General features: G+C 40.6%; 1 protein-coding gene across 1 annotated transcript; it reads left to right on the forward strand.

Annotated features, from left to right (window-relative positions):
- Window positions 1–266: 266 nt before the first annotated feature.
- Window positions 267–27,053, forward strand: POMT1 (protein O-mannosyltransferase 1). Its single transcript, XM_063431305.1, has 20 exons — window positions 267–336; window positions 4,437–4,559; window positions 6,230–6,336; window positions 6,585–6,635; window positions 6,836–6,982; window positions 8,865–8,976; window positions 12,146–12,211; window positions 12,302–12,395; window positions 12,467–12,622; window positions 12,918–13,048; window positions 13,372–13,467; window positions 13,574–13,666; window positions 15,767–15,863; window positions 16,672–16,764; window positions 21,080–21,200; window positions 23,128–23,225; window positions 23,498–23,611; window positions 24,612–24,738; window positions 25,626–25,803; window positions 26,634–27,053. The coding sequence occupies exons 2-20, from the start codon at window positions 4,438–4,440 to the stop codon at window positions 26,806–26,808; spliced, it is 2,178 nt and encodes a 725-aa protein (XP_063287375.1). The 5' UTR covers window positions 267–336; window position 4,437; the 3' UTR covers window positions 26,809–27,053.
- The last annotated feature ends 117 nt before the right edge of the window (window positions 27,054–27,170 follow it).

Here is a 27,170-nt window from a genome sequence, read left to right on the forward strand (position 1 = left end):
TATAATGGTGTATTTAAATGTAATTAAAAGGAAGGAAAAGTGGTTTCTGCTTTCCTTTCTGCACTTTGGTTTGCACACGCGCCTTTTATGTCCAATTCTTGGGTACATTTGAGTTAACTGCTGCATTAAAACGTGCGTTCGATTAATAAAACGCTCAGCAGAGACTTTTTTCCCCCCCTTGACACTCCAAGCCTAACCCTGCCTGCCATTATGGCTCTGAGAGAACGATCCATCTGAGATACACTGTATCACGGGGTCACGTGACAGGAAGGCAGCACTAGCCGAGCTGCAGTGCTCCAGTCGTAACCAATCGATCCCGTTAGTTCCATGCCTCAGGTACTGTATCCTAAAGCTCTCTCTATTCTGTAAATTGAATTAACCCCATATCCCCTGCAGCTTTCTGTCTATCCAGTCTGAATTCCCTCTGATTTCACATATTGAGATATTATTCAGTAGCCCCCTCAGTCACACTTGTTCCCTATTGCTGCCACTTTGACAATAGCAAACTATGCTTAATTTTCAGCTTTAAATCGCTAATCAGGGATGGCTTACAGTCCTGTATCAGAAAGTATTTAGTAATATTAATCACCTATTTATAATGTGCACTCCGGTTAGATCATTTATGGCCACAGCCATCTTATACTCATTCAAAATGATCAAAGCAAGCCCACTGTTTGAATGTCTCAAAGCCAAATCTGTTCAGTAAATGCTTCTAAAATGTTACTTATGCGATTGGACGTTCTTTTGTTTTACTACAACTCTCATCACAATCTGTCAGCCAAATGTAACACAAACACAATTTGAAATCCTATACATCCCTCTCCCCTTTATAATGAAAATCTGAAATGACTAGCAGGGAGTATTCACTATACGCAGATTTATATATATATATATATATATATATATATATATATATATTTTTTTTTTTTGTACTAATTTGAGTTGGAGAGTTTTTCTGGATTTAGCAATTTTTGCCTTAGTTTTTTTATTCATGAGGTAAAAGTGTATTTTAGCATTTTTTTTTGTTTTTGTTTTTTTGCATTGCTATTATGTTGCGCTGTTCAAATATACTAAAAACCTACACAGTCAGTCGGTTTAAAATTGTGATGCTTACCTAGTTAATCCTTGGGGGGGGGGGGGGGGGGGTGGTGAGAGTGACTTTTGATAATGACTATTAATAATAAAATACGCTATTTGCTTTGAGTAAAATTGAAAAATAATAAAATACACTAAAGTACACTTTTACCCATTCACGAAAATGTGGAGTTTAGTAGTGAATAGCACTGTTTCATAAATAAAATAAAAAAATGAAATAAAATGGATGCCACATTTCAAAGCACCCAGCATGTCTTGATATGCCTAATGCTAGCATCAACATTAGTAGATTAATTAGCTAGCATTTCTGGCACATACAGGACACTTTAGAGCCCCGACTTCTTTTTTTTTTTAATATTCTTTATTTTGTATTGACACAACATGTTGCATACATGGATTAACATTAGCATCTAGAAGAAAGATAGCTGAAAAAATGGTAACATCCTGTACAGACATCTCTTAGTTATACCGAACATGAGGTTTTAGTGAATTAACATTCGTAGGCATATCATCTTCCTTAACAACAACAAACTTATCTAGCTAGTGTTATAGATGGTTTTACCCTGCTTTTGGTAATTTGCCTGTGCTGATAGTGTCTGTATAGCTGTTCACCGCTTCTGGTGCCACATGTGCCTATCCTTATGGATGCCTTATGTTGGTCAGTATTTTGTTTTTAGTACTTGTAAGCCTGGATAGAAATACAGAAAGTAGAAGAGGTACAAAGAGTGAGAGAGAAAGGTGAGGGGGTAAGGAGGGGGGGGGGGAATCCAAGCAAGGGGCCGCTGGGTTGTCGTCGGAGCATGGTTGCATATTAGTTTCCCAGGTTGGAGTTTTCCCAAGGTTCCCAGCTCTTCTGAAAAGTTTCCCTTATTCTAGCTGTTAGGTTGTCCATCAAGTGGACTTCTTTTATCCTATTTATGACCCCTGTGATGGGTGGTGTGCCTGGTTTAAGCCAGTCTGAGGCTACGGCCCTCCTAGCTGCTAAGGTAATTTTGTGGATAAACTTTTGTTCATGCCTAGTCCAGCCGTCTAGAGTCCTGCTTAATAGGAATAGCCATGGATCTAGGCCTGGAGATCTGCAAAAGACCTGTGACATTAGTGCCTGTATCTGTTTCCAAAATGTGATCATCTGTGGGCATTCCCGCCACATGTGCACGTACGTCCCTCTCAGACCGCACCCCCTCCAGCACTCATCTGTAGGAGTCTTGTGCATTTGGTATAGTTTAACTGGTGTAGTATACCAGCGAAGCATTGTTTTAATAGATTGCTCCTGGAGGGTAACGCACACTGACAAGGTATGGTAGATCCCCGACTTCTAAAGCACTTTTGCTTGCTGATGTGCTTTATGTGTGAACAGTAAAATTCTTTTTTTTTTTCATTTTACAAAAAGTGCAGACTTCCATAGAAATTAACACTTTTTTTTTTTTTAAATGTTATTCTTTATTTTTGAAACAGCCATAGTACAATACAGAAGGCAGTCACATGTATTCTTACACAGGGGTTAAAATAACCAAATACATGAACACAAGTGCAGTGTACATGACAGTGTGACAAGCGTTTGTACCATTTTGTTTGTTGTAAGGTGTCTACTGTTTGTTACCTATCTTCCCGGAAAATCCCCGTGTAGGCAGGACTGGGCTGTTGGTTTTCAAAATTAAAGGGACACTCCAGGCACCCAGACCACTTCTGCTCATTGGAGTGGTCTGGGTGCCAACTCCCACTACCCTTAACCCTGCAAGTGTAATTATTGCAGTTTTTATAAACTGCAATAATTACCTTGCAGGGTTAAGTCCTCCCCTAGTGGCTGTCTATTAGACAGCCACTAGAGGACACTTCCTGCTTCATAGCACAGGTTTTCTGTGCTAGAGCGTCGCTGGACGTCCTCACGCTGTGTGAGGACCTCCAGCGTCGCTCTATTCCCCATAGGGAAGCATTGAAATTCATTTTCAATGCTTTCCTATGGGGTGCGCTAATGCGCATGCGCTGCATTGCCGCGCATGCGCATTAGGTCTCCTCGGCCGGCGGGCGAGATCAGTCTCGCCCACCGGCCGACGTAAGCAGAAGGAGGAGCGGCGGGGGAGGAGGAAGCAGCGATGTGGGTCCTGTCGCTGCCTCTGGTAAGTCACTGAAGGGGTTTTCACCCTTTCAGCAACTGGGGATTGGGGGGTGGGAGGGAGAGGGACCCTTTAAGAGAACTGAAACCCTGTTGGTCAAAAACATAAACTTAAAGGTTCAAGCATGCCACTCGTTAGAAATTAACACTTTTACTAATTAACCTGGTTGCATCCCCTGACTGTCAATCAGACAATCGGTCCTGTTACTTCCTGGTTTGTTTTGCTCAGTGGAGCTAAACTCAAGAGGCAGCAATTGCCCAGAGCACCTGCCTTGCAAAGACGTCTCATTGAGCTGCATTGGGAAGCCTGTGATTGGACAGTCACAGAAAGTCTGGGCAGGGTTAGAAGGGTAGGGCTCGCAAAGGCAGCAGACAAGAGGTCAGCAGTTTTTGCAAGCTTTTTTTTTATACCACTAAAGAAAAAAATCTAAATTAAAGGGATACTCCAGGCACTCAGACTGCTTCTGCCCATTGGAGTGGTCTGGGTGCCAACTCCCACTACCCTTAACCCTGCAACTGTAATTATTGCAGTTTTCATAAACTTTAATAGTTACATTGCAGGGTTAAGTCCTCCTCTAGTGGCTGTCTACTAGACAGTCACTAGAAGACACTTCCGTGTTCATAGAACACAAAAAGTGTTTTAAAACGACACTGGACTTCTTCACACTATGTGAGGACCTCCAGCGTCCAGGAAAGCATTGAAAGCATTATTCAATGCTTTCCCAAGGGGAGGTCTAATGCGCATGCGCGGCCATTGACGCGCATGCGCATTAGGTCTCCCCTGCCAGCTCTGACGTCGGCGGGGGAGGAGAGAAGGCTGAGCCTGACCCAGCGCCGAGGGACGTCGCCACTGGACTACGGTAAGTCACTGAAGGGGTTTTAACCCCTTCACCAACTTGGGATGGGCGTGGGAGGTAAAGGGACACTTGAGGGTCCTGTAGTGCCAGGAAAACGAATATATATATTATTATTTTTTTTTTCCTTTTATTAGGGCAGTGGCGTGTCTATTTCAAGTCACGGTGTCCCATTTTAAAAATGGGACACTCCTTTTGCTGTTTGAAATGTTGGGGGAGCTAATTCTAATACACAATCATAAACAGGGTTATTTACTAAACTGGGAATTGACCGGGGACATCCATGAAATGTCTTATTTTAAGCCAAAACAATAAATTATTCAATTCCTTAATACGTTTTTGAACGCAGGATATTTTTTTTTTTCCTCCTCCAGGATGCCAGTTTCTTTGAAGCCTCCATTTGTGGTGACGTTGGATATTAACCTTCTCCTGGTGGCTTTGACAATACTGGGTCTCCTGACAAGGCTCTGGTCGCTCTCTCACCCACCAGCTGTTGTGTAAGCTGCTCATTCACCTTATTTCCTGTAGGATTGCTATCGTTTTATATAATATATACATATTGTTTTTGTGGAGTGCCTGTTGTGTTATGTATGTATGTGAGCTGTTTGTGATGTTAAATGTTTGTATGCGGTTGCAAATTAGTAAGTGTGATGTGAGCTGTCTATGGTATTGTGTGCGTCCGTGTGCATGGGGTGGGGATTGCAAGGTTGTGTTAAGATTGTATGTGAGAGAGGTATTGGCAGGCGATTTGTGGGTCTTTATGCAATAAATATATTTAAAATATATAATTTAATTTAAAAAGTTATAAAGTTATTTTATGCCCCTTTCGCCCTTTGCAGGTGGGTGTGGTGGGGCATGAATCTTCATTAAAAATCTAGTTTTCCAGTGTGTGGTTCTTGTGATCTGCGCCTTTCACGTGTGTGCCTGTCTCCATTAGCATGCAATTCAAGCAAGACAGAATATGGAGAAGTTCCAGATTGCAAAGAAGAGTTCCCTGTGGTGACTGCACCCGCTGTAGGTGCAGACCATAGGCTCCTTTGAGCGGGAGCGCTCTGGAATGACCATGCATGACACACATGCCAAAGGTTGCCGACCCCTGATTTAGAATCTGTGGCAATGTCGGCAAAAATGTGACTGGTGAATAATAGACTGCAGTAATTTGATATAGATGATAATGAATAAGTGGGCAAAAATAAACAATTTAACCCCATAACCCCTTAAGGACCAAACTTCTGGAATAAAAGGGAATCATGACATGTCACACATGTCATGTGTCTTTAAGGGGTTAAGGACACATGACATGTCTGACATGTCATGATTCCCTTTTATTCCAGAAGTTTGGTCCTTAAGGGGCTAAAGGGACACTATAGTCACCCAGATCACTTCAGCTCAATGAAGTGGTCTGGGTGCCAGGTCCCTCAGGATTTACCCTTCAGATGCAAACATAGCAGTTTCAGAGAAACTGCTATGTTTACATTTGGGATTAAGCCAGCCTCTAGTGGCTGTCTTCCGGACAGCCACTAGAGGCGACGCTGGAGGCATATTATGCCTCCATCGCGCAGAGCGTCCATAGGAAAGCATTGACGTCGGTGGGGGAGGAGAGATCACCAGCGCCGAGGGAGCCCGGCGCTGGATTAAGGTAAACTGCTGAAGGGGTTTTAACCCCTTCAGGGTCACGGGAGGGGGACCCTGAGCGTGGGGGCACCCTCAGGGCACTATTGTGTCAGGAAAACCGCTTTGTTTCCCTGACACTATAGTGCTCCTTTAAAGTTACCAAGCTTGTGGGGGTTGGGTTGATGGGTGCACTTGAAAAGGGCTTCAGACTGCATTTATTGTGACTTTTTACATTTAAGTATCTGGGATTGATCCTATACCAGGGGTAGGCAACTTTCGGCACTCCAGGTGTTGTGGGCTACATCTGCCATAATGCTTTTACAGCCATAATGCTGGCAAAGCATCATGGGAGATGTAGTGCACAAAATCTGGAGTGCCGAAGGTTGCTTAGCCTGAAACATTTGATCTGAAATGTCACCTGTTCTTGTCATCTCCCTGATAGCAGACATTTGTTAAATCAGCTACAATGTTACTTTTTAGTTAATGGACATTCTCATTCATTTCTTTAGACTAATGGTTTTTTTTTGTTTTGTGTTTTGTTTTTATCCTGCAGGTTTGATGAAGTGTATTATGGGCAGTTTATATCTCTGTATATGAAGCGCATATTTTTCTTAGATGACAGTGGACCACCTCTAGGACACATGCTTCTGGCATTGGGAGGTAAGCATGTGCTGATCACTTCATATACACATAAAAGTAAAATAACATTTCTCTATGCGCCCACAGAAGAATTATGCGATCGTATCCCACTAAAACATTGGATTGAATTCCAGTGTTGGGGGTCATTCCACATCAAATATCTGTTTGCATTAAATCATAAAATGCCTCTTGGAGGGAATAGTCTTTTCCTTTTTTTCATAGATTAAAACATCATCTTAACTTCATTACTAAGTACTTACATTTTCCAGGTTACCTTGGTGGGTTTGATGGTAATTTCGCGTGGAACAGAATTGGAGCCGGTAAGTAAAAATATATGAATATATATTGGCATGTGCTTTCTGTCACGCTCTGTATAACCCTCTGTGTGCCAGAGCAGATGGGGTATAGGCTAAATATGTCTCACCCAACTCCACCAAAATGGTAAATTGTGAGTTTTAAGAAAGGAGGCTGTGTATTTCATTACATTGTCTTATTATATTTTTCTTTTTTTCCTGCACAGAGTACAGCAGTAATGTCCCTGTTTGGTCCCTCCGACTGCTGCCTGCAATATCTGGAGCACTGTGTGTTCCCCTAACTTATCAGATTGTAGTGGAGTTGGGGTTCTCTGCACGTGCAGGTCTGGTAGCCTCCATTCTACTTTTATTTGGTGAGTTGGTATAAAACTGTAATTTCTTGTCTGTGATAATACATTAATTTCAACAGTGTGTCTGTCTGTGGTAATACATTAATTTCAACAGTGTGTCTGTCTGTGGTAATACATTAATTTCAACAGTGTATCTGTCTGTGGTAATACATTAATTTAACAGTGTGTATCTGTGTTTTGTATATGTATCTGTGTGTCAAAGTGTGTGTATCTGTGTTTGTATGTGTCTGTGTGTCAAGGTGTGTGTATTTATGTTTGTATGTGCCAGTGTGTATGAATCTGACACACAGATACACACACACACACACACACACACACACACACTTGCCGATAGTAGCACACAGATACACACACCTTGACACATAGTGTGTATCTGTGTGTATGTATGTCTGTGTTTGTATGCGCCAGTGTGTGTATATGTATCTGACACACAGATATACACACAAACTGGCACACACACACCTTGACACACACTGACACACACATCTTGACTCACAAATACACACACACTTACACCCACAGATACACACTGACACACTCAGGTACACAGGCACATACATACACACTGATACAAACTGGCACACACACACACATACAGAAACCTTGACACAGATACATACACTGACACACACACTTTTTGACAGACACACATACACTCTCACTGAACAAACACACACACACTATTTTACAGACACACATACAAACACATATACACTCTCATTGACAAGAACAGATATATTCTCACTGACAAGCATACATTCACTCTCACTGACAAACACATACAAACTCACAGACACACATACAATTTAAAAAAAAGAAAAATAATTTTAAACATTTTACTCCACCCAGCCCCCCTACCTTTAGGAGTGCTGGCATGGAGTCCTTGGGGTCCAGTGGGGTTGCTGGCGGCTGGCATGAAGTCCCTGTGGTCCACTGGGGCTGCTGGGTGGCTGGAGAGCAGTCCTTGGTGGCCAGTGGAGCTGCTGAGCGGCTGGCGTGCGGGCGGTGAGGGAGCAGTGATCTCCCTGCTCAGCTCCCTTGCGCGCCTCTTAGTGATGCCGGAGCCGAAGTGACGTCCTATTCCGGCTCCAGTATTACTGCTGTGTGCGCAAGGGAGGTGCTCCCTCGCCACCCGCGGTCATTTTATTTTCACATTTTTTTCGGTGGAACCCCAACACCAATTGGGAAACGCTGGTCTAGTTATATAATAGCCGGGGCTAATGAAAACCAAGTGGGATGGCTCTTTTAATGGGTTCATTCATAGACCTAGATACAATACTGTATTGTTTGCCATTCGTACATCAGCATAACAAGCTACCTTGACAGACATTTGTGATCTGGGTATTATTTCATTTTCAGATATTGTCTCTTAGCGTGTAACCTCCTGTATACGTAACAGTGACCTCTCAAAGGTTGGGGGATTTGAAATTGAGGTAACTCTTGTTAAGTCTAAGTCCCCAAGTCTGAAGTTGAAGAGTATAGTGTTGATTGAGGCACAACATTTTTACAATCTATTAAATGTTACACAGAAACGTGTTGTGCCTGTTATATGCCACTGTTCCTCATGGTGGTAAGGTCACACTCCCTGCAGCTATAGCGGAATACAGAACTCTTTTTGCTCCAACAGAGTGTCAGTGGTTATTCATCAATTCTAATATATTCTAGATTTCTGTGTTACATGGACTAAAATAAAACACAGTTTAAAAATAACACCAAAAATCTGTCTCCTAAATTCTACGAAATGTCTGATCCCATCAAAAGATCTGATCCACTCACGACTATTTTTGCTGTTAATGAACCAAAAATGTCCCTAAATAGCAGGATATTTAGTCTCATTCTATTTCTCTCTACTTTTTGATTTTTGTTTTCTTTAACATCCTCACAGAGAATGCGCTGATTACACAGTCACGTCTGATCTTGCTGGAATCCGTGCTAATTTTCTTCATCCTTTTGGCATTACTGTCGTTTATAAAGTTCTGTCACTCTCAGGAGAATAGGTAAGTCCTCTGTGACAATAAGGTATCTTATATCTGTACTCTATTACATCTAACCACCTGTACTATCTATTTTATCTGGTACAGCAACCTTAAAGGAATCTTATTTTTTTATTGAATGGTCTTTTGCGCAAAAATGTTATTGGGTAATTTTTTTTGTATGGTTTAAACTAAAGTGTGTTGTGTAAAGTAATGTGTCAGTGTAGTTTGTACACCATTGCAATGGACTCCTCAATGTATCTCAGCTGGTAATTTTTACCGACAAACAAACAAACAAATGGAGTAAAGAAAACCGAGGATGCAACTGGCTTATAATATCATTAACCCCTTCAGGACAGAGTCAATAGTGCACGTTCTGATCAAAACGTAAACAAAAACTGGAATTTGCGCTATTTGTCTGTTCACCCGTAGTTCCCCTCTTTCAAATTATATGCACCCACACTTATTATATATCATTTTGTTCAGGAGAAACAGGGCTTTAATCTATCATTAACTATTCATATATGGAACATCATTTATTATGAATAAAAGTAAAAAAAATGTGAGAAAATAAGATTTTTTTTTTAAATTTGCATTTCCGTCTGACATTTTAACTGTGAATGTCATAATACTGTTAGGTTTTACTGCAAAAAAAATGCACATATTTGTAATCAGCGATGTCTCACGAGTACAACAGTACCCCCCATTAACAGGTTTTATGTTGTTTTGGAAAGTTACAGGGTCAAATATAGAACATTACATTTTCAAATTGAAATTTGCCAGATTGGTAATGTTACCTTTGAGACGGTGTGGTAGCCCAGGAATGAGAATTACCCCCATAATGGCATACCATTTGAAAAAGTAGACAAGCCAAGGTATTGAAAGTGGGGTATGTTTAGTCTTTTTTAGTAGCCATTTAGTCACAAACACTGGCCAAAGTTAGCGTTCATATTTGGTTTTGTGTGAAAAAAGCAAAAAACGAATATTTGGCCAGTGTTTGTGACTAAGTGGCTACTAAGAAAGACTGGACATACCCCACTTGCAATACCTCGGGTTGTCTACTTTTGCAAATGGTATGCCATCATGGGGGTAATTCTCATTCCTGGGCTACCATACGCTCTCAAAGGCAACATAACCAATCTGGCAAATTTCAATGTGAAAAAAATGAAATGCAAGCCTTATATGTGACTCTCTAACTTTCCAAAACACCATAAAACCTGTACATGGGGGGTACTGTTATTCTCTGGAGACTTCACTAAACACAAATATTAGTGTTTTAAAACAGTAAAACATATTACAACAATAATATAGACCATAAAAGTGCCGTTCGCTTGTAAAAAATGCAAAAAAGTCACTTTTACTTAAAATATCATCGTTGTAATACAATTTACCAGTTTGAAACACGAATATTTGAGTTCAGTGAAGTCTCCCGAGTAAAACAGTACCCCCTATGTACAGGTTTTATGGTGTCTTGGAGAGTTACAGGGTCAAATATAGTGCTTGCGAATTAAATTCGCTGCACTTTCTCCCTGTGTTGCCAGGCATGTCAATCAAATTTTAGTTAATCAAATCACATAATTACGTTAAAAGATTATTTAAATATACATGTAGAATTTTAATATATATGCATTTATAGGTATTTAAATTCTACGTGTATACTAATGTAATCTTTTATGTAATTATATGTATTTATCTATATATATATATATATATATTTGCGGTTATTTGTATTTTATATATATATATAGATATATATAGAATGTCATTCTAAGTGTATTTTGTTACCGATATATATATATTAATAACAAAATACAGTTAGAATGAAATTACAAATGCATATATAATTTATATTAAATTTTGTTTCAATATTTTATTTATTTATTTTATTATTTTATTTATTTTAATTATACGTATTTATATATAATATATATATGTACATCTATTATATATATAATATATATACATATTATATATATGTAACGTCATTCTAAGTGTATTTTAATATTAATATATATACTTATATTAATATTAAAATACACTTTGTATGACGTTACATATATATAATATGTATATATATTATATATAAAATATATATACATATTATATATATGTAAAAATATATTTAATTTATTTTTACACTTGTATTTTATTTATTTTTTATACTTCCCACCAGCAGGGGGACTGTCTGATATTTCAAACAGTCCCCCTGCTGGCAGATCCACAGCCAGCTATAGGGGGCCATGTGATCGCTCTTTGAGAGTGATCACATGGCCCCCGGGGGCCTGATTTGCCGTGGGAGGGCTGCCTGGGCTGTGAGGCAGTCCTCCCGAAGCGGATCGCGGCGGAGGTAAGTACATCTTACCTCCTGGGGCTGCAAGCCGTTACGGCGTGCTATGCCGTCATAACGGCTTTAAAGCCCACTTAACCCGTGACGGCATAGCACGCCGTAACGGCGTTAAGGGGTTAATTGTCCTGTTGTATACCTCTATGGAATATGTGGGTGCTTTGTAAAATATAGAGGGAAATATAAACATTGGGGACTAAAGGACACCCTTCTCTGGCACTTTTCTGTAAAATATATATATATATATTAAAAAGGTGGGTAATGTTTATTCCATTGATTATCAGAAATATTTTATAGCCTAGATTTACACTGGTAGGCAACATTCAGTGAGCCAGTTGTTGTAGACTACATGTCCCCTGATGCTTTAAAAACATTATGGCAGTAACCGCATTATGGGAGACTAAGTCCACAACATCTGGAGTGCCAAAGTTTGCCTACCACTAATCTTGAATACCCATTTTTTTCTGTCACTCTTTGTTGATAATATTGAGAAATGTTTTCATGTATTGATCTCTAGTTGCAATAAATCAGGTCTGATGAGTTTTATTCATTAATTACAAAATTGTCACCGAGAACATAAACACATAAAAAAATATTCAGTCGAATTTAATTTGCCACTGGCTGTAATTGTTTGTTTTTTAATTTTTGAATCAAAACTTTTTTCTTTCTTTCACTGTTTTCCATCCATTTGGTGCTGAAGAACCCGCTTTTTAAAAAATATCCTCTGATATCACCCAAACTAATTAAAACGATTTGTCTAGCAATGCAATGCTCCCTTAGTCCACTTTACATAGTGAAGCTGAGTTGTGGAGCTTCCCCTGTGGATTAATAATTTCCTTTGCTCTACAGTCCCTTCTCTATATTCTGGTGGTTCTGGCTGCTGCTTACTGGGGTTTCTTGTGCCTTAGCTGTAGGGTAAGTAATCATTTCACGACAGACAGTATTTTTTATTTAACGTCTGCCTTCCTGTGTGTGTCCAGTAAATCTTCTATCTCCTCTCCCTAGGGTGAAATACATGGGTCTCTTCTCTTATCTACTGATTTTGGTTATTGCTGCCATTCACACTTGGCAACTTATTGGTGATCGAACTTTGTCCAACGTATGTATATTGATCTACTCTGGTCATGGTGACTGCTAACGGTTCTTTGACCTGTAGGCTGTTTGTTACAGGTGTCTTTGCTGTTCCATTTGCTGGCACGTGGCTTCTCTCTGCTTCTAGTCCCTGCTGCCCTATATCTGGGGATATTCTACATTCATTTGTCCTTACTGATTCGATCGGGTCCTCATGACCATATAATGAGCAGTGCTTTTCAAGCCAGCCTCGAGGTAACTAGTTCCCATTGAGAATATATTGCTTAGTGTCATCCAGTAATGTTTGAGAATTGGTTATATCCACTGATTGTGACATTGAATGACTTGATAGGTCAGACTAACTGGCCTGTGTTTACATGATTCTTTAAGACTTCATTGTTTTTGTACTTTACCTTGACAGCATTCTGTAAATCCCCATTAACTGCTCCAATAGTGGCAGCAGTTGTATTTTTGTATAACAGCCCTGTTTAGTATTCATTGGGGAGAACACGTAATCTCTGCCGTGACTAATTCAGTTTGTGATTCTCAGGGTGGGCTTTCACGGATCACGCAGGGGCAACCCTTAGAGGTTGCTTATGGATCCCAAATAACCCTGCGGAACACTCTAGGGAAACCTGTGCCATGCTGGCTTCACTCGCACAAAAACACCTACCCTGTACGGTAAGTGTGTGTCTATGTGTATGTACATGTATGTATATTCATTTTTTCCCTTGAAACACAAAATTTGTAGCCATTAAAGGTTTTTAAACAGGGAGGGCTAACCAACACCTGAAGTAGGGCTCCTATGTTTCTTTCACTGACTGATATTTATGCAAAGGATAGTCCATAACAGGACGTCAAAGGTTAACCATCAATTTTCCTTTGGTTCTATTGCAGCATGCCATTACACTGTAGGGGAGGTTAGTTAGTGAAGTGAATTTTCTGTATTGCAGTGATTGTGTTTTCTGTAAAGTATTTGTCTCACCAGCTGCCTCTTTATGTAGGTACGAAGGTGGCCGAGGAAGCTCCCACCAGCAGCAAGTCACCTGCTACCCCTACAAAGATGTCAATAACTGGTGGATCGTGAAGGATCCAGCAAGGTATCTATCTATCTACACAGTTAAATAGTGCATGTGGCAGTTTGTATTTCTGTATACTGTTTCATAATAGCTTTGCTGACCTTGTTGTTTTATAATCTCCTCTCAGGCAAGAGATGGTGGTAGGTTCTCCACCACGTGCCATACATCACGGAGACACCATACAACTGGTACATGGTATGACCACCCGTTTCCTAAACACGTATGTATAGATTCTTAAAATACATTTAAGGTGACACATACAGACAATTTTATTATAAAGATTCACTTCAATATCAAAGTAAATAATTTACCCTATTGCCACTTTAGACAACCATTTTCCTTGAACCTGTATATGAAGGTTAAAGGGGAACTGTCTTGAAAAAACAGAATTTCTTTTTCAATACTTGCCCTAAATTTTTTTTCTTGGCTACTACCCATGTCAGCATTAGCTATGGGTTAAGCTCATGCCACTCAGCTGATAGGACAGGAATATTTAAATTAAAATTAAGGACATTATAAGATGAGTCTCCACCCCCTCAACAGCAGTCTTGTAACCAAGTCAACCAAAGGAGGGGAGGGAAATGTTGATGTTGTTGTCATGGATATTAGCCAGTAAAAGAAAATTACGGTAAGTATTGAAAGCATATTCTGTTTTCCCGGCTAATCCATGTCAGCATCACCTATGGGCTTTCCAAAGTTTACACAGTTGAGAAGTAAAAGAGAACAAATGATAACTGCCCGAATACTTACATTTATTGATGAGACACGGCTGAGTGCAGGTCACTTCTTTCAAAGGAGGAGGTCGAGGAAGAGTCATCCAGACGTTGGTAACTGATGAAAGTCTTAAATGGTGACCAATATTGCAGCCTTCCAAATCTCCTCGGTAGAATGCCAAGACAGCCCTTGTAGAGTGAGCCTTGATGCCTTCTGCAATAGGTTTGCCATCTACCTTGTAGGCCTTCTGAATTGCAGGCGTAATCCACCTACGGTTAAGAGACTGAAGCTGCCAAGCCCTTGTGATGTCCAAAGGGAATTTGTTTAACGAAGTTCTTTAGTTCCATCCAGATAAATGTGCAGAGCTCTTACCACATCCAGATTATGCCACAAAAGATAAAATAGTGAATGAATGAAATAAATAAATAATAGCAATTTAAGTACCTTGCAGCAGAGCTCCAAACAATTCCAACACTTCAAATCAGAGAAAACGGTTTTCCAAATTGCATCACCTTAAACTTGGGCCTCCTTAAAATATAGCCTTTAACGATACCTACCAGCACTTTAAGAAAGCTCATGCATGTGTGCAACGTTCTGGAAGATGCCAATCGGGCATGATGGCTAAGGAGGATGCTCACGAATGTGCAAGCGCTGGATCTTAGAACAACCAAGCTGTTAGGAGGACAAAGCAACAACTGTGGAAAACAATAAACACTACCAAAGGAGGCATTTATACAATCGAAAACTCTTGAAACAAGTAGAAACTTTTGTCCCCAATTCTTCAGTTATCATAGATTAATGTAGCAACCATAATCGAGTCTCAAGCCGCTTGGGCTGGGTTCTTCCCTAGAAAGAGAGGGTGAACTCTCTAGAGGAGCCATACTGAGACTAATGGCGGGTGAAAGAAAAATTATTTTAAAATAATTTTCAGCCTAACAGCTGGAGGACAGGAAAAAAACCCTGCTGTTAAGGTGTGGAGACTCCTTTTAGAATGTCCTTAATTATATATTTGAATATAGCTGTCCTATCAGCTGAGAGGGAGGAGCTTAGGTGATACTGACATGGATTAGCCAGGATTTTTAAAAAATGTTATTTGTTTTTTTGCTTTCTATTTGATAGTCTGTTAATCATTTAATTTTTGCAAAATACCCTGTTGAGAGATTTGATCTTCAACTTGCACTGTAAGCAGCATAAACGTTACAGCTTAGTGTAGTGGTTGTGCTGCCAATAGTCTATCAGCGTTTCTCTCGGTTTGACAAAATCTAAGACTCTTCCTAGCACTCAGACACCACCCACTCTTCAGCCAATCAGGTACTGTGGAATTCACACTTTGGCAATTCTGTCCAACCTAGATGATAATCAAAGGCTAAGAGCGCTGGGGGCTGATTAACTTTGTGATGTTGCTGGCAATAGTAGGTGAATAATAGGCAAATTCCATTTTTACTGAGGCTGATGGTACATCTTCCGAAATTAATTTGAGGAGATCCAGATAAAGCAATAGGTCATTCACATAAGTATCCACTTACTGGGCTGTCAGTGGATTAATGCACTAATATGTTTTAACATTGTACTCAATCTCATCCAAGGATCTTTCCTCCTTATCTAGACATGATGTTGCTGCTGCTTTGTCCCCATACTCCCAGGAAATCTCTTGCTACATAGACTATAATATCTCTATGCCGGCACAGACACTGTGGAGAGTGGTGAGTGAGTGTCACTGATAAGAAAATAGGCGAATAATCACTGGAAGCTTAAACTTCTTTCTCTTGCTACTGTTACTGTGTCCTGTTTGCAAGCCATGCTTTTATCACACTCGTAGCTTCAACTACAAGTAATGCTAATACTTGTCTGTTAAACCCCTTCTACGAGTTCTGTTCTACAGGACAGAACCAACTGCTTCTGTGTTCTGGGCGAAATGGAATGCAGTCCTGTACCTTTAATAAGCAGGTAACCTAAAGCTTAATTAAAGGGACACTCCAGACTGGAAATAAGGAACATTTGATGCATTATATAGATGATAAATTGAAGAAAAAAATTAACAAAAAACGAATTCCAGCAGTTGCTTTGTTTGCCGTGGCAAGCTTCATCAGCAGAAAAGCCTCTTCCAAGACCAAGAAGAGGCTTCACCTATCATGAGCCTCTCATTCTGATCTAATAGAATCTGATCTTCTACCATAAACCCCTGTCTAGCATATTGTTTTCTTTTCCATTAACCATTGCTGTCAATATAATTATTATTGTAATTGGACACAAAATGAGTTATTATAATGCACAGTATCTAGCTGCTGTACTTGTTTTTGGTTTTTTTTTTGTGCCATTTTTAAAAATATTATATATATTTTTTTGTTTTTTTGTTTATGAATTATGGAGGTGTTTATTTTTCTACAGTTAAGATGTCCACAGTGTGACAGTAATCACCACATTACTATATTGATAGATAGTATCTTCACCACACTCGTGAAATGTTCCACTTCGTGTTCCCGATGTATGTCTCCCCTCCATCCCTCACAGGAGATTGTGAACCGAGAGTCTGACACAGACACCTGGAAGAATATCCTGTCTGAGGTGAAGCTGGTCCACGTCAACACATCGGCGGCATTGAAGGTGTGAGGATAGAGGGAGGTGGAGGTGGGATAGTGACAAACATTAGGCAAATGTGTTTTTTGGGGAGACAATAAGAGCCTCACTCCAAAATACAGTGTCAGGAAAAGGCTTGCAAACCCTTTATAAATGCATTTATGTATAAATCTGGTTACATGTTCATCTAAGTTACAGTAATCGACAAAGACAATCTGTTTTATTTATTTTTTTTTAAATTCTTTATTTTTGCATGTGCATATAGGGTACAGGCAAGCGTGCAGGGCCACGACAGCTACTGCAGGCTTAATCATGGTAGTTCTATGAGTGGCATTCTGTTACAGCACATATTTTTCTTTTTATCAAACATGAAACAGCAAGTTGAGTTACATTTTAAACATGCATACACTTAAGTTAACACTTTCAGGTTTAAGGAAGGGTAACATGGTAGGTATGTCGGTGGGTCGTCAATATCAATTGTGGGAGATCATAATGTAAGTCAACAATAAGTGTAGGACAGCAGCGTGTGTGCTGACATTCTAATGGAGCATTGGTATAAAAACAGTATTCATTAGCATGTCACAGAAATATAAACAGGTTGAAACTTTCCGATATGCAACATAAGTAAGAAAACAAGTGCTTTTCCTTCTAAAACAGAGTGTGAGCCGAGGTTGGTCTCATGCGGGGTTAAGCATACTATTTAACAAGATGTACGAATGTTAATATTAGGTTCCCTACATGTCTAAGTGTAGGCTCATGTTAGAAGCGTGGGTGCAAGGAGGATTAGTGGTTGTGGTATGTTACGTGCGGGATGTTATATTTTAATCGGGTAGTGAGACCTATTTTGTGTGAGGCGGTTTTGATGGTATATTACCCCTGACCAAGGGGGTGGCGGGGGGGGGGGGGGCATCAGTGTGTTGGTACCTTTCGCAGGCCCAGAGCCTTGTCTCAGCTTGTACTTATCAGGGCTGGAGTTACATATATAAACTTTAAACCTAGGATTAAAGGAAAGAAAAAGCGGAAAAGAAATATAAAACGTTTAGTCCCATAGTCCATCGGCCATGTTACTGGTTAGAGCAGTGTGTGGGAGGGTTGAGAAGTACCCTGTTCCCGGCCAAGTCTGCCTAGTAGTGTAGGCCCTTGTGTTTGCTCCAGCTGTTGTTGTCAAGTGTGGGGACTCGGTGGTGTCCTGTCTCTCGGGGTGAACGGCATGCTGGTGGCCGGGTCTCCCATCTCGTGCTGTGACACTTGTGGTAAGACGGCAGGTAGGTCTGGCAGTCCAAGTTTCTTCAGGAGTGCTGGTGCCTCTTCGCTCGATGTTACCGTGTGAGTGAGTTCGTTGTGGGGGATTATCAGGGATCTTCGTGGTCCCCATCGGTATGGTACTCCTAGGGTGCGCAAATGAGTTGTAAAATGTGATAGTGTCTTGCGCCATTGTAACGTGGCCCTGGTGAGATCTTGGTAAAACGACAGCTGGGTCGTTTCAAAGGTAAGAGGGGTTTTACCTCTGGTTGCTGCCAGGAGCTGTGCTTTGTCGTGGGTGGAGGCGCAACGCAATATGACATCTCTGGTGGGCAAGTTAGGCGTCCTGGGGGAAGCTGGGAGTCTGTATACACCGTCAAGCCCGAATTTTCGAGTAGCTGCCGGCGGTAAGATGGTGGCTAAGAGTCTTCGGATGTATTGTGGCAGTTCGGTGGCCTGGATCTCTGCAGGTATTCCCCTTATTTTTACATGATTTCGCCTGGCTCGGTCCTCCAGCGCGGACATTTGCAGCATTATGTTATGCTGTGTGGCTTGCAGTTGGTGTACTGCGTCTTGCATGTTAGCCATGTCGGTTTGGAGGTGCGTGATGTCTTGTTCGGAGGTTTGGACTCGCACTGTGACATTGTGCATGTCGGTTTTCAGGCGTCCCACATCAACAGCCAACGTCTTCTGTATATCTTTGACCCAGTTTTGTAGGTCCTGTTTAGTGGCAAAATTAGAGTCTCCCATTGCAGTGTTCGTTGCCGGCATTGTGAGTGCTGCGTCTGTTTGGGTTGATGATGAGTGGGCCGGTGAGTGGGATTGAGTTTGGGCCATGGTGGTAGTTTTGGGCTGTGCTGGGCGCTGGAGCAGAGTTCCAATGTCCTGTGCTGTAGAGGAGCCCATGTGAGCCTTCTGTGTGCGTTTACCCATGGGTATGTGAGTCTCCGGCCCGTACGGGTCAAAGTCGTCTTCCGGATCGGAATCACCCTGTAGGTAGGTCCCGCTGAGTAGCTGCTCGAGTCCGTGTAAGCTCGGGGCGTGGTAGGCCTTAGGCCTGCGTTTTGCACTCCCCGACTTTGGAGTGTACCGGAAAGGCATCTGCCGGTTCGGTGTGTTGTCCTGGACCCTGTTCTGGTGTGCTCCGGGTCGGATGGTGGGTATTTTCCGAGATTTTGGCGGATTTTGATTTGCAAGGTGGGAGCTCGCTATAATGGCGTCCGCTCCGCTTCAGGTCCCGGCCCCCCAGTGCAATCTGTTTTATTAACACACAAATTATTGTATTGTTTGTGTACATATTGAATATATCATTCAAATATTCACAGTATTGGTTGGGAAAAGTATGTGAGTATGACTTCAACAAAAGCTAATTTAAGTTGAAAATTGGCAATTGGTCCAATTAACGAAACGAGATTGGAGGTGTGGGCTAAAACTGCTCTGACTTCTAAAACGCACTCAAACATTTTGAATTTGCTATTCACAAAAAGCATTTGTTGATGCCTCGCAAAAAGAGCACTCAGAAGACCTGCGATCAAGAATAGTTGCAATATATAAAGCTAGAAAGTTACCATCTGTCCGATGTTGGACAAATTGTCTATAAATGGAGATGATTTAGTACTGTGGTTACTCTATCTTGAAGTGACCCTTCAGCCAAGATGACTCAAGGGGCACACTGCAGAATTCTCAATGAGGAAAAATATTATTGCAACTGGTTAATTTCTCTGTTCAGTAGTCTACTATACAGAAGACAGGAGTGGAGTCCATGGCAGGACACCATGAAGAAAGCCACTGCTTTACAAAAATGTAAACATTGCTGCACGCCTGGAGTTTGCCAAAGTCAACCTTGACACTCCATAACACTACTGGGACAATGTTTTATAGACTGATAAATCTCAGGTTGAGTTGTTTGGGAAGTACATGCAGCACTGTGTATGGTGTAAAAAGGGCACCGCATACCAACATGAAAACATCATCCCAACAGTTAAGTAAAGTGGAGGAAACTTCATGATTTGGGATTGTTTTTCTGCTTTGAGGCATGGACCACTTATCATTGTTGAGGGAAAAATTAATTCCAAAGCTTATCAAGATATATCCTACAGGTTGATATCAGGGTGGCTGTGGGCCAGCTGAAGCTCAGTAGAAATTGGTCGATGCAGCAGGACAATGATATTAAACATTTAAGTAAATCCACTACAGAATGGCTTCAAAATAAAAGAAAGCCACCTTTTTGGAGTGGCCCAGTCAGAGCCCAAACCTTAACCCCATAGAGATGCTGTGGAATTACCTCACATGAGCTGTTGACACCAGACTCCCTAGGAACATGGCTGAGCTGAAGCAGTTCTGTAAGGTAGAGTGGTTCAACATTCCTCTTGAATATTGTGCAAGTCTAGCCCTCAGCTGATGGAAACACTTGATTTAAGGTTATTGGTGCCAAGGGTGGATCAACTTGCTATTTAATCCAAGTGGTCAGTTTTTCACAGAACTGGGATGTTCAATGGGATTTAATAAAGACATGAACGATGATAATTGTTTGTGTATTGTTAACTTGGGTACATTGTGTATACTTTTTTCTTTGGTTAAAGTTAACTTGTTAAAATACTTCCTGGTATAATACTTCTGCTAAACTCCCTGTGGGGTAAAAAAAATCAAAACAAAGATGGCTGCCAGGGGCCAACTTGGAAGATGCAGATGTGATTCCCATGTAAGTATATATTTCCTGTACACATTTATCTGGTGATCTTGACTGTAGGCTATGTGGCAAAAGGGGAAGTTATCAAATTATTATTATTATTAAATTTAGTCCTCCATTTAGCAGGAAGGCCTCAACAAATACCCCCTCCCTTCCTCTATTCCATCTACATGGGTGTGCAAAGCTAATGAGACCTGGGTAGGGACCCAAATTTCTGTATCTCTCCCTGCACCCTGTGATCAGTATAGTTGAGGCGGTTGGTGTATTTTTTTTTTTTTTTTTACCAAAAAGTAGTTAGAACATGCGTTTATATTTGATTGTGTATTCCTTTTTGGGTCTATTAAAAAAAAATAAAAAAAATAATATTGTGTTTTATTTTACCATACCTCTTCCCTCTTCTCTCTACATCAGCTCAGTGGGGCGGCATTGCCAGATTGGGGTTTTCGGCAGCTGGAGGTCGTTGGAGAGAAGTTGTCAAAAAGCTACCACCAGAGCCTGGTATGGAATGTTGAGGAGCACCGATACGGCAGGAGTAAGTGCACAATTACGCTTTCATTGATACTCATTGCTAGGGTGAGCTCATTAGCATTCCTTTCATCATTCAAAGTGTATGTTCTCATTGCCATAGCTCTGGCGAATTGTGTATGTACACACAGACTCTGTAGATGCCCAAATGAGTTGGATTGGTCTTTAAGAGAAACTGAAACAGCCAACTAGTGGAATACAGTGTGGATATGGCTTGATAGCCATCAGACAATGAGCACCATAAATGGTCAATAAAGCATACCATTGTTATAGTAAGATTGTAAGAATTTCAAATGGAACTAGCCAGACTAAGATACAAATATTGGCAGGAAATCCGGATTAGGACATTTCATTCAAGATAAGATAAAGTATTGTCTGTCTCTCATTCAGGAGATGGTATTGATAAGAGTCTTTGATAATTTCCAGTAATCAGGTGGTTATCATGTCACTAAAAGGCGACTCTACTGAAACTGAGAGTCCTATAGAATTCAGGCAAATACTAAACACTATTTGTTTAAACTATTTTGTTGATTTTGTAAAGTGTATTAACCCTTTGAAGTTTTGTAAATCTCTATGTATGAGTCCTGCCTTTTCTCACAAATGTTGTTACACCTGATAACCATTAGAAACTTGTGCACCTCTCTGCAAATTCCTGATGAAACACTTTGTTTTGTATTAAATCAGCAATGGAGGCAACAGTACAACAAGCTCTTCCACCCCATTTCCTCTGATGGAGGTTTAGGGCAGTTGGAAACGTCTCATTCCGTTGAATTTTATCAAAATTCTAAATAAATTCCAGCACTTTGATCCTCTTCTTACTGGGACTGTTGAAAATGAATTGACTCATCTATGATATTTGGTACTTTGAATGCAGCTCTAAATAAATATTATGCCAATTACTAAATAGTTTTTTGTTAGGTGAATTAGGTTTTATAGTTAAGTATGCCTTTTGCAATTTTAATTTTAAGACTACCAAATACATTTTGTAGTAAATTGAAGACCTAGCTCAGTGATGGCTAGCCTTGACACCATAGTTCCTGAACTACATTTCTTTTGATGCTCCGCTAGCATTTAGCGTCTGAAAGCTAGCTGAGCATCATGGGAAATGTAGTCCAAAAACTATGGTGTCAAGGTTAGCCATCACTGACCTACCTTCAAAATTACATGGACACCTAAGGCACCCAGACCACTTAAAGTCAATGAAGTGGTCTGGGTGCAGTGTCTCTGTCCCCTTAACCTTTCATTGTAGAACATTGCCATTTTTGAGAAACTGTAATGCTTACATTGTAGGGTTAGTTCCTCCTCTAGTGACTGTCATACTGGCAGCCATTAGAGGTGCATCCACAGAATAGATAAAGTTAAACTTGGTCATGTGACGTGGAAGCCCCATAGGAAACCATTGATTCAATGTTTTCCTAAGGTGGAATTTTGAATGTGCGCATGGCACTTACTGCACATGCGCATTAGCATTAGATTAGACCCTCATCGAAGATGCAGGACCTCCTCCATGATGGAGGCAGGGGAAGAGAGGTGAGCAACATCGAGGGCGCTGGAAAATAAATAATTGTTGTTTTTTTTTTTTTGCTCCGTGGGGGACCTAATACTACTGTGAAGATAGATGCTATAGTGTTAGGAATACAGATTTGTATTCTTTAAGGCTAAGATTGCTAAGCTGGAGCTATTGCTGAAATTGAGAATTTTTCCAAATCAACCATTTGCCTTAATTTTGCCTTTGTTGAGTTTTGAGAGCACCAAATTAAAAAAACACACATAATAACTCCTCTTACTATATACTATTCACTGTGTGACCTTACCTGTTGTGTCCCTTTGTTCGTGTATGCATTGAATTTTATATATTTGTAATGTTTTTGCTTTCAGAGTCTAACCTTGACAAAAATAAATTTATTTTTTAATCGGCTTCATTATTTCTTCAGGTCAGGAACAGTCTGAGCTGGAGCAGGAATTGCATTCTCCTACACAGGTGGACGTGGCAAGGAACCTCAGTTTTATGGCTCGATTTTGGGAGTTGCAGGTATATGTTGGATATTTGGATATGTCAAAATCTGTGTTGGAAACATAGCTGTTCAGGAGTATAATGAGTTTTAATAATCAGCGAGTGGTTATTTTCTAAAAGACCATGTGCTGGATGTTTTATTTTTTTGTTTAACAAAAAGTTAGTCGGCATACTAATGTAATTCAATAAAAGGCTAGTTCTGAGCACAAGTGGTCATGTCTTTCAGTATACGGGTTCTTGTGCATCCAGCTACCACTGCTCTTCACTTGTAACTTTGTTTCTCTCCTCAGTGGAAGATGCTCACTATGAGAAGCGAGAGCACAGAACACAAGTACAGCTCATCCCCTCTGGATTGGCTCACCCTGGATACCTCCATCGCATACTGGCTCCATCCCAAGACCACAGTAAGTGCAAGCTCTGAAGGTTAGGGCTATGGCCAGAACTGCAAATACCCCAGGAATGAATTGGTGATACAAGCTTACCTTTCTAAAGCACTTTTGGGGTTAAACCATTCTTAAACCCATCTACCTTTTGTGATGCAGTGATAATACTCTGCAAAGTGAAGCCTGTGTGAATTTTTTCACATTTGGTTTGAGAGCTACACAAGATTAAATGTTACCATGGAACTGGTTGTGGGTGAAGTTTGCAAACTATTCAGAATATGAAAACGTAAGTGGCTTATTTACATTTTTAATGATACTGGCTGGTTAGCTGATGATTTTTTAATATAAATAATTCCAGCTCAGTTTAAAAGTGGCTCTCTAAGCACAAGACAACTTTAGCCCTAATTAAGCCGTTTTGACATACAGATCACACACCACCTGCAGTCTCACTGCTCAATTTCTTTTGTTACTGTTTATGAAGCATTAGCCACACCTCCTCTGGCTGTGACTCAGTTTCCTGAAAAACGCAAAAACAATTTAGCTTTCCTTATTGCACAGTGGCTAAATTTAGAATATCTCCTGCTCTTTCAATTTTCCTCTAGAGAATGCAACAGCCTCCTGCGTGTAATTAAAGTTTAGTTAACAGAGCGGGAGATAATCACTTCTAAAGTAAACACATTGTGCTGTAAAAATTAAACTTTATTTTTATGGAAGCCATGTGAGTCACTGCTTAAAGAAACAGAAACAATTGACTGAACTCCTAAATGGCAGAGAATTGAGCAGTGACACTGGAGGGACATGATCTATACATCAAAACATAATTAAGCTAAAATGGTGTTGTTGCTTAGGGTCCCTTAAAGGAAAGGTATCCGCAATGTCTTGTAGTCCTTTTGGAATGGAATTCACCACTGCTGATGCAATTATTTATTTTTTTAAAGTCTTTGCGTTTACAGTTAATTTGTGTATGGTGTGACAAAATGCATAGCCTGTGGGTGTGAAGTATGATCTGCTTCTGTTTCAGGCTCAGATCCAACTCCTAGGTAATCCTGTGATCTGGTATTCTGCCAATGCTGGTGCGTTGCTCTACTCCGCACTGCTACTGTTTTACCTGCTACGCCAGCAGAGGGCGATATATGACATTCCATCAGGTATGACTATGGTGTTAAATTAATCTGCTTCACTGATCCAAAGACAAAGGGATTTGAATGCATGCCAGGGTTATTTACTAACCTGAGAATGCTCAGGAGTTCACGAGAGAATTGTAGATTTAAGGCCAAATTAACTGGCTGGAAACATACAGGATTACTGACTGAAGTGAGAATTCAAAGTGAATTTCACATTTAAGGCCAGAGTATCTGAGCTGGAAGCACAATTGAGTTAGATAATTTTTCCAGTTCGGCTATTTTGACCTGAAATTTGAAATTCACTTTGAATTCTCACTTCAGTAAGTAATCTGAAACTGCTATGTTTACAGCAGAAAGGGTTCATCCTAGATGGACCTGGCACCCAGACCACTTCATTAAGCTGAAGTGGTCCGGGTGCCTATAGCGGTCCTTTAAACTGTCTCTCTGGAGCGCCGCCGTCCTCTTCTAGCCAGGAGCCAAGGTCACTGCTTTACTCTTGTGCATATGTGAGAGTAAGGCATGGAGGTCTATGGAGGATCCCACAAGACACTCCTTAGCCAGAGCTAATTCCACGTGGCTGTCACTGGTGATGGCTGAGAGATTGACACTTCTAGAAAGTGCAAGCTCCGCCCAGTGTCAAACTTAGGAAAAATAGTGCCTACTTTGTCTCTGTGTATCTTTTGAAAAGGTTGGAATTTCAGTAAAATTCCAACAGTCAATATGATTTTTTTTTATATAAAGATTCTATCTTTATGAAATACTAATTTTGCAGGAGAGAGAGAGAGAGAGAGAGAGTGTGTGTGTGTCTGTCTGTCGCGCTTTAACACATCAATTCATACACTATAAGGCTGCATACAAGACTTGTGGATTCCCTAGAAAGCTCCTCCACATTGTATTGTATTTGTTTGCAGATATGTGGCAGACCTTGCAGCTGACGGGCGCAGTGTGTTTGGGCGGCTGGGCTGTGAATTACCTGCCTTTCATTGCAATGGAGAAGACCCTCTTTCTGTATCACTACCTCCCGGCCCTGACCTACCTGATCCTCCTGTTACCGCCCCTGCTGGAACACACCTACCAGCATTTGCTCAGGTATGATTGGTATATCACGTGCTCCATGGTAATTGTGCTGGGGCATTTGGGGGTGCCGTAGAATGTGCCAGCCAATCTAGAATTAGCTAAACAGTCAGTCAGTTGATTTTGTTGTTACAGCACCAGCTGCAGCATATAGGCCATGTGTGTAATGGCAGGGTATGTTCATCTATTCATGCTTCAAAGGTCAATAAAATGAGAACCACTGAGTTGGGCAATAACACATCTATCATAACATTCCATGCACCATAACCACCAAGGCCCAGTGATTAATGGTGCCAGTAGTACCCTGGTGTGGTTCCAGAGTCATTTAGTCAAACAGTTTAAGCTTTTGACAGGTTAGATATGTCGCTCAGAGCTCCACTGAGCCAAGCAAGGTTATACAGGTTCGCAATCACTGTATGAGTGTGGCGGCTGTGTACTCTCAGATATTGAGTGTGGTCCCCTATCAGTCCAGATGTAAGTTGTCAAACTGCTGTAAAATGTTTTCACAGACTACTCTGAGACCTCCTGGCACCATAACCACTACCAGAGGCTGTAATGTTATGGCATTTAATGAAAGCTAAATGTATCATCCTCGTTAACTTAGCCATTATGCTTTCACATCTCTTTTCTGCATTAATAAAAAGGATTCTGCAGACCCTGTGCCAAAGTCGCTTTAACTGGCAATCCACTAGTTTTAGTGTACAGGTTATTAAAAGTTTAACACTTTATGACCTGAACCACGCAGCCTTATATGCAAACCAACTGCTATCGTTTAGGTTTGTATATTCCAATTCTAGGTAAAGCATGCAGGAGGTTTGTCTCCTAAATCCATGTGCTTATTCTAGGTCCGAAGTTATGAGGAATACATTCTCTGCGCTTCTGGTGGTTTGGATGTCCAGTGTGTTCCTGACATATCGAAGACTTTGCCCATTAACGTATGGGGATCCTCCTCTATCCCCAGCAGAATTAAAGGGTCTGCGGTGGAAGGACAACTGGGACATATTGATCAGAAAGCGGTGACATATGCTCCACAGACTGATTGTAAGAAGAGCAGCTGCATTGTGTGGGACTTACCTGCTCAGAGAAGCCGTATGTCTCTTTTATTTAATGTAGCCAGCTATAGGTCCAAAGCATTTCAACACGAATAGGACTGGAAAACTGCTTTTGGGGCAGACACGTCATTAGACAAAATCGAGAACAGGAAGGGAAAAAAAATTTAGCTGCAAGAAATGCACGGGATAGGTGCTTGTTCAGAAAACACTACAGTTTTGTACATTATTATTATTATTTTTTAATGAAAACAATTTGAACTGAATACTGGTCTGTTTTCTGTAAAAGAAATATACAACTGTGTGTATATATATATATATATATATATATAT

The sequence above is a fragment of the Pelobates fuscus genome, chromosome 9, assembly GCF_036172605.1.
Source record: "Pelobates fuscus isolate aPelFus1 chromosome 9, aPelFus1.pri, whole genome shotgun sequence".
Classification (NCBI taxonomy): Eukaryota; Metazoa; Chordata; class Amphibia; order Anura; family Pelobatidae; genus Pelobates; species Pelobates fuscus.